The sequence below is a fragment of the Pinus tabuliformis genome, chromosome 2_1 (assembly GCF_031772625.1).
Source record: "Pinus tabuliformis cultivar Carrire ecotype Pingquan chromosome 2_1, CPIR1, whole genome shotgun sequence".
Lineage (NCBI taxonomy): Eukaryota > Viridiplantae > Streptophyta > Pinopsida > Pinales > Pinaceae > Pinus > Pinus tabuliformis.
In genome coordinates this window covers 918,036,965-918,048,925 of record NC_142299.1, presented here as the reverse complement: position 1 = coordinate 918,048,925, position 11,961 = coordinate 918,036,965, and the positions used below count along the sequence as shown (strand labels likewise).

General features: G+C 27.5%; 1 protein-coding gene across 1 annotated transcript; it reads right to left on the bottom strand.

Annotated features, from left to right (window-relative positions):
* Nucleotides 1–1,157: 1,157 nt before the first annotated feature.
* Nucleotides 1,158–10,342, bottom strand: LOC149203644 (late embryogenesis abundant protein D-34-like). Its single transcript, XM_089400217.1, has 3 exons — nt 9,803–10,342; nt 9,245–9,445; nt 1,158–1,610 (listed from the first exon to the last, which is right to left on the bottom strand). Exons 1-3 carry the CDS (start codon nt 10,211–10,213, stop codon nt 1,242–1,244), a joined length of 981 nt encoding a protein of 326 aa, XP_089256343.1. The 5' UTR covers nt 10,214–10,342; the 3' UTR covers nt 1,158–1,241.
* Between the last annotated feature and the right edge of the window lie 1,619 nt (nt 10,343–11,961).

The following is an 11,961-nucleotide window of genomic DNA, read 5'->3' as shown; positions in this document are numbered from 1 at the left end:
GACATATGTGAGGTCCTTTTTAGGATGCATGTCTATATCGACCTCTTTAACCCAAGTAATAGCAAACCAGCAGTCTCAAAGGGACGGTCGGAAGGACGAATCTTCATCTTCCTTTGGCCCTTGCGCTGAAATCCAGATTTTCTCAGCAGGTGAAAAACCCCTGCTTGTATTCTTGTGATCGCTTTACTGCCCTCAAGGTGGTTTCCAGTGTATCACATGCTCTTTAGGCCAAAAGTGGTTTTTCACAATTGGGAGCGATTCCACTCACCACACGACACGTGGCTAAGGGTGGGGAGGAATTACCGCCCTCATCGCGCGCTAACTATTGGTGCTTTTAGTCTGCGTGATATGATCCCTAACCGTTGGATCAAGCGAGGACAATCCACGGCTAGGATTGAGCGTGCATGTTGGTGGGTCTGATACAACGGTTGTGTTTCGAGCTATTTGCATGACCTCAAGGAAATCACGCGCAAACGGTGCATTTCATGTGGTAAAAGTGATCGTCGATTATGCCAAAAATGGACCCGATATGATTATAAATTATGGTTTATAGGGTTCATCGGGTCCGATGTGTTTGTTAAAATGTGAGCTTGTTGGCCACCCGATATGTTTTTCATCCGCTAGATCTTTAGCTTGGGATCCAACGGTTACTTTTGGACTCCTAGTTTGTTTTGGTGGGCTGCGTTGGGGTCCCACCGCCAAGGTTGCCGTTTGTACACTATTTCTATTTTTTAATTGAATAGAAGGATCCGCTCTTGCCTTAGCAAAAAAACAAAAAAAAAATTAAGAACCAAATGCAATCTTCATCATAAATCTAAAAAGACAACCAAATATTTCATAAAACTACTTGTATTCAAGTTTCTGTGATTCATAATGAATTAAATAGAAATCACATTACCTTCTGTTATGTGATTTTTACCAAAAACTTTTATTAAAATGAAAACCATTCATAGAAAAACTGTGTTTGCCCAAGAATTAAGCAGTTCCGAACCATTTACATGCCTGAAAACATTATATATAGCAGGGCCAAGATACTTTTCTCAAAATTTTGGTACTTTCGAATAAATTTGCAGTTTCTATCCAAGACTGATTCAAAGCAATTCAGTGGAACTACAAAACTTTTATGATAGTACTCCATTAATCTACCATACTCCTAATGATTAATGCAATCTGCAGAATTGATGTATATATTTTCAGATGGGGGCCCCAGTGATTGGATCGCACCAGCAACAATAACGATATTACTTCTCCGAGTGGCTGCTGCTTTCGAAGTTAATAACTACATCTCTTATCACATGACCAATTTCTGCGCCCTCGGGGAGTGGCGCAATATCTGCACAAACAGCGGAAGTTTCTGGCGGCGGAACATCCTCCGCAGGCAGATCGAGTCGACTGACTTGTGCACTGATGTTTTCGGCTGGATATAGAGTAGTTTCCGAGAGAGTAATTGCCCCAATTTGCTCGTTTAATCTAGCGCCCGCCATCAAAGCTTCCGCCACCCCTCCTGGTGTTGGAAACCCATAGCGGTTAGCACGAGCCTCCGCCTCTAAAACCTTTTCAGCGTCTTCTCTTGTCAACACTTTATCTCTGGGCAATTTTTCCGGAGCATTCTGCAGCAAAGGAAATCAGATAAACTTCACGAATTGGAACTGAAAAACGATATTAGTGGAAATTCAATCAAACTTTCTCCCAAAATAATTCTGGCCGGTGTATGTTCTTCTCAAATATGGTAAAAGATGATCCTGGAATGAAGCGTTGATACAGGGAGGACAGATGGTAAGAACCCTAACATATGTGGTTGAGCAGGTTAGAATTATTAACTTTATCATTTTGAGGCATTTTGCATGATTTCTATACAGCCAAATGTAGTGCGTTATTGTTGCATTAACTAGCCCACTCATATTTTATGAAGAAAGACACAGCGTTCAGTTAGTAAGGCGTGGAAGATTACAAATCCCTTGTGGTCACCTGCTACCTTTGGGCTAGTAATGGTTATCAGATGGTCCATCAACATTTTGCACATGTTTAACCTAATGAGATCTCCAGACTATTTGTTGGTTGTATGCTCTCCTGCTAACAATATACTCTTTCAGAGTGTTTTTTTTTTCCCTGTTTTCTGTATGTAATGATATCTACAGTTAGCAATATACTCTTTCGGAGTTTTTTTTTTCCTCTCTTTTTTTTTTTCCTGTTTTCTGTATGTAATGATATCTAAATATAATTCCGACTGTAGTAGTTTTTTTGGTTTTATAATTTATGTTTTTATTTAGGTTACTTTGTAGTATAATGGTTTTTTTGGGTGATATTGTATTTTTTTTTAATGAAAAAAACTAAATCTTTTTATAGCTAATGTTTATAGACATTAATTTATAATAAATATCAAAGCACTTATTTTATAATATATATTGTTAAATTAAAAAGTTATAATTTTAAGTTATAAAAATTATTATGATTTTATTTTAAATTTTTGTTATTATTAATTATAAAAATAATTAATATATAAACTAAATATACATACATTTGAAAATATAAAGAATAATATTTTTATATATGGAGAATAATTTCACTTTAGTGTGAAATTTCTTAATTTGTAAATAGACTTTGTTACAATACAATAGTTTATCAATACCCAAAAAATTATAGCAATTCACATGACAATTGTTTATATAAACATTTTTTTTAATTAATCAATTTCATTAATAAAGGAAAATGACTAAATCTCAACTTTTGATTTGTGTATAATTCTATAAAGATTACCATCTACTTTATAATTATTAATAATTAAATAAAATTAAAATTCTGAAATCCCAATTCTAAAATAAAAATTCATTATCATCCTAAAAATAATAAAATTAAAAAATAATTTTATTGTTCTTATTTCAAAACTACTTTATAATATATCATCTAAAAAATCATATAATATTTATAAAAAATAAAATGTGAATAAAATATATTCTTCTAATTATAATATTTCAATGTTCTTACTTCAAAAATATTTTATGCTATACCATTTTAAAAAGCATATAATATTTATAATAGATAAAATGTGAATAATACATATTCTTCTAATTATAATACAAATATTATATATTTGTCAAATATAAATTTGAATATATCTGTAAATGTAAGTTATTTGGGTTACGTGAAAGGTTTAGTTGAAATGATCAAGAAAAAGTGATTCCTCTCGCTTACCGGAATTCAGTAAATTCAAGTTAATTGGGTTTACGCAAAAGGTTTAGTTGAAATGATTAAGAAAAATGTAATTACTTTCGGTTATCGGAATTCAAGTTTAGCTCCTGAAATGTCAAGCCAAAAACGAATATTGTTTTATAATGGTTTTTGAGAGGTTGAGCATATAATGAATATTTATTTTATAATAATATATTTAGGTATAGATTATAGTAATATAGATCAATGAATGACTAGTTACATTTATTTTTTTAAATGGCTAAGTCTAGTTGTTTAATACAGGTTATATGGTTTAGTTGAAATGATCCAGAAAAAAGTGATTCCTCTCGCTTACGGGAATTCAGTAAGTATAAGTTAATTGGGTTTACGCGAAAGGTTTAGTTGAAATGATTAAGAAAAATGTGATTACTCTCGCTTATCGGAATTCAAGTTTAGCTTGTGAGATGTTTAGTTGAAATGATGTTGTTTTATAATGGTTTTTTGAGAGGTTGGGCACATAATGAATAATTTTTTATTTAATGATATATTTAGGTGTAGATCATAGTAATATAGCTCAATGAATGATTATTTACATTTAATTTGTTGAGTTTAATAGAGGTTATATTAGTTATAAGGGTGAAGTATATAATTAATATAGATTTGTTTTAATCACTACTCTCACAAGCTTTTTAATAGATCAAGCATTTAATAGATCAAATTTCTTGATGTACGAACTTTTTTTTAAAAGTTTGAAAAATTTGAAAAAAGTTTCCACTTTGAAAAATATATGTGATTAAGATAGATCTATACATATAGACACATGAAAAATGAATAAAATGTATAATAGTAAAAGATTTTAAATATCTTAATTATAAAATTTTATGGTTTTCAATTCCATATTATATATAACTGAAATATTCTATTATGCACGATATTATTCAAATTTTATGATACTTTTAATTAATACCAACCAAATAGGTATATCTATTCTATTTTTAATTTTTTTTAATTATAGTAATTATTATTTTTTATTTAAAAAATATTCTATTTTTTATTTTTTTTATTTAAAAAATATTTAATTATAGTAATTATTATTTTTTATTTAAAAAATATTCTATTTTTAATTTTTTTTATTTAAAAAATATTTTTTTTTATTTTTATTTAAAAAAAAAATAGTATCAACCCATGTTGAGCACTAACAAAATCACACAATACCCTTACACATCTTCTCATATTTCTAGAATGCATCCCTGAGTTCAATAATTCTAAGCTCCATAAATAAATATTGTTTTATGATATTATTAATAATTTATAATAATTTTAATTAAAAATAACCAAATATGTATATCTACTTTCATTTTTATTTTAAAAAACGCATCAATTCCACATTCACATTCACACGTGAATAAACAAAACCTCAATCTAAGTCATAGTAATATAATAATAAATAAGTCATAGTAATAAAATAAATAAATATTTATATTCATGGTAATATAATGGCTTAAATCTAATTACCACATTTGAATAAACAAAACCTCAATCTAAATCATATTAATATAAGAAATAAATAATTATATTCATTTATAATGGTTTAAGTCTAATTACCTAATAATTATTTCAAGTTCAGCATATAATTAATATTTTATTGTAATGATATATATAAATATAGATAATAGTAATAAAATGAATAGATATTTGGTAATATAAACTATGGTGAATTTTTTTATAGTAATATATTTAAATCTAAATCATGATAATACAATAGATGAATATTTATATTCATTTTTTATAATGGGTTTAAGTTTAGTTGTCTCACACAGTTTAGTGGTGCAGTAATAGTCGTTTAAGTTGAGTATATAATTAATATTTTATTATAATGATATAGTGGTGCAGTAATAATTGTTTAAGTTGTGTATATAATTAATATTTTATTATAATGATATATTTAAATATAGATCATAGTAGTAAAATGAATGAATATTTGGTAATATAAACTAATGATATATTTAAATATAGATCATAGTAATAAAAAGAGTGAATATTTGATAATATAAATTATGGCGAATATTTTTTATAGTAATATATTTAAATCTAAATCATGATAATATATTCATTTATAAATTATTCATTTTTTTATAATGGCTTTAAGTTTAGTTTTCTCAGACAGTTTAGTGGTGCAATAATTAAAGTCAAGACAAAAAGAATTATTTGAAATATAACTAGTACATCAATTTATAATAAAACTTACATTAATTTATATTAATAAGATTATAATTTTAAAATTTATTGTTGTTCTTAATATTATTATTTGAGTGTAATATTTTGTTATAATGATATAGTGGTGACAGTTTAGTGGTGCAGTAATTAAAGTCAAGACAAAAAGAATTATTTGAAATATAACTAGTATAATGAACATCAATTTATAATAAAACTTACATTAATTTATATTAATAAGATTATAATTTTAAAATTTATTGTTGTTCTTAATATTATTATTTGTGTAATATTTTATTATAATGATATAGTGGTGACAGTTTAGTGGTGCAGTAATTAAAGTCAAGACAAAAAGAATTATTTGAAATATAACTAGTATAATGAGTTCTTAATATTATTATTTGAGTGTAATATTTTATTATAATGATATAGTGGTGCAGTAATAATGGTTTAAATTGAGTATATAATTAATATTTTATTATAATGATATATTTAAATATAGATCATAGTAGTAAAATGAATGAATATTTGGTAATATAAACTAATAATATATTTAAATATAGATCATCGTAATAAAATGAATGAATATTTGATAATATAAATTAGTATATAAAATGAATGAATATTTGATAATATAAATTATGGCGAATATTTTTTTATAGTAATATATTTAAATCTAAATCATGATAATATATCATTTTTTTATAATGGCTTTAAGTTTAGTTGTCTCAGATAGTTTAGTGGTGCAGTAATTAAAGTCAAGACAAAAAGAATTATTTGAAATATAACTAGTATAATGAACATCAATTTATAATTATACTTACATTAATTTATATTAATAAGATTATAATTTTAAAATTTATTGTTGTATAAGATTATAATTTTAAAATTTATTGTTGTTCTTAATATTATTATTTGAGTGTAATATTTTATTATAATGATATAGTGGTGCAGTAATAATGGTTTAAGTTGAGTATATAATTAATATTTTATTATAATGATATATTTAAATATAGATCATAGTAGTAAAATGAATGAATATTTGGTAATATAAACTAATAATATATTTAAATATAGATCATCGTAATAAAATGAATGAATATTTGATAATTTAAATAATGGTTTAAGTTGAGTATATAATTAATATTTTATTATAATGATATATTTAAATATAGATCATAGTAGTAAAATGAATGAATATTTGATAATATAAATTAATAATATATTTAAATATAGATCATCGTAATAAAATGAATGAATATTTGATAATATAAATTATGGCGAATATTTTTTTATAGTAATATATTTAAATCTAAATCATGATAATATATTCAGTTTTTTATAATGGCTTTAAGTTTAATTGTCTCAGATAGTTTAGTGGTGCAGTAAATAAAGGCAAGACAAAAAAAATTATTATTTACTCAAAAACCATATATGTAACATATATGAAATTTTTTATATAATACTTGTTTATATGTGAATTTTGTTAATTAATTAATTTAATTAAAAATGACAAGAAAAATATTTGAAATATAACTAGTATAATCAAGATCAATTTATAATAAATATTAAATTATTTATTTCATAATAAAACTTACATTAATTTAAATTAGTAAGATTATAATTTTAAAATTTATTTGTATTGTTAACATATCTGAATATATGAAATTTTTTGTATAATACTTGTCTATATGTGAATTTTGTTAATTAATTAATTTAATTAAAAATATAGAAAAATCATAACCAATATAATAATCTAAATCTCTCAAACTTTAACTTAAAAATAAAATATTCTAAAATATTTTATAAAATTTAAATGTTATTGATAAAATAATTAAATATAAATATAAATATAAATTTCTCATATAAAACATATATACATATTACTCCAAGTCCCTCTTAGCGAAGTAAATTTCTCATATAAAACATATAAACATAAAACATATTACCAACATAAATATAAAACATATAAACATAAAACATATTACCAACATAAATATAAAACATATAAACATAAAACATATTACCAACATAAATATATTTATGTTAGTTTTATAAACCATGAACAACATATAAAAATATTATATAAAAATATTATCAACCTCATAAAACAGATAAAGATCTTACCAATATTGGTATAAAACATATAAACATATTATCAACATATAAATATCTCATATAAAACATATAAACATATTATCAACATATAAATATCTCATATAAAACATATGAACATATTACCGACATATTTTACCTAACATAAATATGTTGGTTTTATAAACATATGAGCAACATGTAAAAATTTTATCAACATATGAATATATTATTAACGTAATAAAATATATAAATATATAAATATATTATTAACATATAAATATATTATTAACGTTACCAACCCATCCTGATCCTTACTACCAAGTTAAAGTTGTTTCCCACCCTTCCTCATTACTGTTTCCTACCAAGTTTAAGTTTCAAACTCCAACCCTCTTTTCAGCAAGTTCATACCAAGTTCAACTTCTTACTAACACTTCCACATTACTGATTACTACCGAGTTAAGTTTCAAACTTTAACTCCTTATCAAAACCTTCCTCCCTACTACTAAGTTCGACCCATCCTCCTTACTACCAAGTTAAAGTTTTTGCCCACCCTTCCTTATTACTGCTTCCTACCAAGTTTAAGTTTCAAACTCTAACCCCCTTTTCACCAAGTTCAACTTTTTACTAACACTTCCACATTAGTGCTTACTACCAAGTTAAGTTTCAAACTTTAACTCCTTATCAAAACCTTCCTTCCTCCTTACTGCTAAGTTCGACCCATCCTCCTTACTACCAAGTTAAAGTTTTTGCCCACCCTTCCTCGTTAGTGCTTCCTACCAAGTTTAAGTTTCAAACTTTAACCTCCTTAAGTTTCAAACTTTAACTCCTTATCAAAACCTTCCTCCTTACTACTAAGTTCGAGTTTTTACCAACCCTTCTCCTTACTGCCAAGTTCAAGTTTCAAACGTTAATCCCCTTTTAGCGGGTCCAACTTTCAAACTTGGACCACCTAGAAAATTGAACTTCCTCGAATCTAATTGAAAATCCTCAAAATCTTATAGAAAGAAAACGGTGCAATCTGACTCCTTGCAAACCCATACGGATGCAATCTGGCTCCTTACTGTTCAGTACCAAGTTCATGTTTCATAACTTTGACTAACTTAAAAATAAAATAAAAATGGAAGTTTCAGTACGTTTTATCTTGGATCATTTGGATTAAGAATCTATTGATACAAATCCCAAGATCATTTGGATTAAGAATCTATTGATACAAATCCCAAGATCATTTGGATTAACAATCTGCCGTCTTCAGTTGATCAAGTCCCAATTGTCCCAGGGTCATGGGAGAGTTCCAGTTGGTAAAGGGTCATGGGTTCTCTGGACACCCGAAGTGTAGCTGCATAGTTGGGTGGGGAGAAAGTGACCTCTGGACCATGGAGAGATTAAAAACAAATCCCAATCCCTACTAAATTTTGATAACCAGAAATGTTTAACCGGCAAAAAAGCAGAAAAATTAACTGCAGATAAATGAATTATACCGCAATCAGTCACAGTAATGGAATTTGACTTAAAACCTAAGCAATTTAACCGATTTAAGATGTTAAATATGTCTTAAAATTGTTCAGGTTAAGAACCAACTCACACATGTTCAACACCTTCCTCACAAAAGGGCTTACAAAAATGCCCAACAACTGCAGAAATTTACCCGTATTAAATTTAATCCTATGTTAGTTACTAAAATGATCAAACAACTGCATAAATTTAAACGAATTTTGCTTCAAAGCACTAAAGCACATCGTAACACAAATTATAATAAGGATCATACCACTAGAATGTCCGAGAGAGTAGTCTGGGCCACTTCATCCAAACGGGGATTGAGGTCCGCTGCAGCTTGAGCAGTTGCAGCCAGACTTCCTTTCTCTAAAGCAGGTTTCCCAGTCGCCCGCTTTACGGCAGATTGGATAGCTCGGGCATCCCTTCCCTCTACTGGCTTCTCACCTGCCTTCAAAACAACTGCTTGAAGAGCCTGCTCTGCAATACATGATTAACTGGGTTATATAGTCTTGGGTTATGCTCAAAGATAATTAATAAAAAATAAAAAATAGATACATCAAGTTTTTTATATATACATGTCCTGATTCATCAAGTTTTTTTATATATACATGTCCTGATTCATGATGAGTAGAGTGTCCAAAAACAAAAAACAAAAATGCACAAATCAATATAAATGTATAAATTTTGAGGATGAGTGGAGTGTCTACGGGAAATATTGGACAAGCCAAAACTCATACATACCAGTCATAAAAAAAAATCTAGAGGATCATACATAGTTTTACCGAAAAGTTTCTAACAATAGGAAAGCACAGCTTTTACGAAAGCTTGCCTGTCCAATAGTAACGGCTTCGCTTGCTGCAATTTCGTGATTGGTGGGCATAAACTTTAGGGTTGAACGAACTGCTTGTCCACCAACATACTGTGTCTCGAGCAACTGACCCGTGACTGCGGTTTTGGTGACCGCCATGTCCAAATATCCTCCAGCCGCTTGATCTTCGTCTAGGTTAAGCTTACCGGATCTCTCATTAGCATCAGCAGCGCATTGCATGACGGCGGCAGCACCACCCTTCTGAGTCTGGCCGAGGGCGTGTGCCTCCGCACTCTGCATGAGAGCAGCATCCCTGGGAGTTATGGGATGCTTTGCTACCTCTCCACAAACACCAAATACATTACCATATGTAAGCGTCTCTAGCTCTTCACCATCAGAAGCCGATTTCCTAATTTGTTGCTCCAGGTTCATTTTTTTCCTACTTCACTCTTTCTTATTAGCCTTACAAATCCAACTCCAAAACAGAATTGTATCTCTCATTGTCTACCAATCCCTAATAATTTCGACCTTAGCGAGCCATAAATCTCACACCTATCTCTCACAAACCTCAGTATTGACGCAGTTTCTGTGCTTCCGGCGAAACTCGTTGTGGATGACCATGTGAAAGCGTAAGTGTCAGGGTCCTGTAATTGAGTCCTCTGGCTATTAACACGTATGTTGTACGCACGGAAACGTGGCATACCAAATGTCGTTTTCTCGCTCTTGCTGACCTCGTTGCTCTTGCTGACCTCGTTTTTTCTATTCGGCTTTAACATCGCACTTCTTCATAAATGTCGAATCGACTATTTCTCGCTCTTGCTGACCTCGTTTGTTCTATTCGGCTTTAACATGGCACTTCTTCATAAATGTCGAAAATGTCATAGGAGAACAAGCTTATTCTTACATTTTCACCTCTTTGCTATATGGTGTGTCATGAGTATTTTTTTAAAAGAAAGTAAAAATATTAGCATTGTATGGGGATTCAAAATTTCTGCCGAGTTGATTCAATAGAATAGCTAATTTAAAGGTCCTACAATAAGAATAATATGATAATATGTAAGTTTTTCATTAGTACTTGCAAAATAAGTATTAATAATGTCAGGGCAAATATGTTATCCAGGTTTGGTTATTATATGTTGGTTTTAGTTTTTATAATGTCAGGGCAAATATGTTATCCAGGTTTGGTTATTATATGTTGGTTTTAGTTTTTATTTCAAGATGTTTAATGGTAAAGTGTTATTTTTTAAGTATGTTTGATCTAATTTAAATAAAATTTAATTAAGTTTTAACACAGGTTTAAGTAAAAATTTATTATGAGACTAATTTTTAAAGTTATGAAAGTGTACTATTATGTACTTAAGGGATTACACTTTTTGATTTCATATAAAAAATAAAAAATATGTCTTAAAAATATAAATATAAATTTTATTTAATATTGTTAAAAAATATAAAAAGAGAAAGTGTATATTTATTTAATGTAATTAAAAAAAACATTATTACTTAAATTTATTTTTTATTAACCAAGTATTGAATTTTATTATAGTAACTTCAAATTTGCTATTAAATTTAAATAATATATAGTTTTTATATAGAATATAAAAATATTTTCTATATAATATAAAATGGTGGTTTTCTTATTCGGTTGATTTTTAAAATTATAATTTTTTTTTGAAAAAATCAAATTAAAAATAATTATTATATATAATTAAGTACTAAATACATAATTATTTCTAAATTTCAATAAAACTTGTTTGAAAAACTATATAAAAATGATACTTGTGTAAATAGGTATATTTATGTTGAAATGAGGTTTCTAGCATTTTAATTTAACTATCAATATTTATTAGATGGATGGTAAATCTCAATAGTTAAAAATTATGTTTCATGTTTTTTAAATGTATATATGTTTAACTTATATATTAATTTTTTTATAATTAATAAGAATTTAAAATAAAGTTATAATTTAGTTATTTTTTCTTAACAATGTGAAATGCATAATAAAATGAGGGTTCTAATACTTATTATGGATTGATGTCTATCATCATTTACCAATCATTTAATTTATATAGTTATACTAATTCTTAATTGAATTATGAAAAAATAAAATGAAAAGTCACTTTAGAAACACTATTTTAGTGAAACCCAAAACAAGCAAATGGAAGCATTATCCTTAAGATTAG

Bases quoted from the DNA above. Each gene is read 5' to 3' on its own strand.
- LOC149203644 (XM_089400217.1), bottom strand. From the start codon at position 10,213: ATGAACCTGGAGCAACAAATTAGGAAATCGGCTTCTGATGGTGAAGAG. The intron at 9,446-9,802 runs GCAAGCTTTCGT...ATTGCAGAGCAG, and splicing joins AAGCCGTTACTATTGGACAG to GCTCTTCAAGCAGTTGTTTT. The intron at 1,611-9,244 runs GTATGATCCTTA...CCTTTGCTGCAG, and splicing joins CTCTCTCGGACATTCTAGTG to AATGCTCCGGAAAAATTGCC.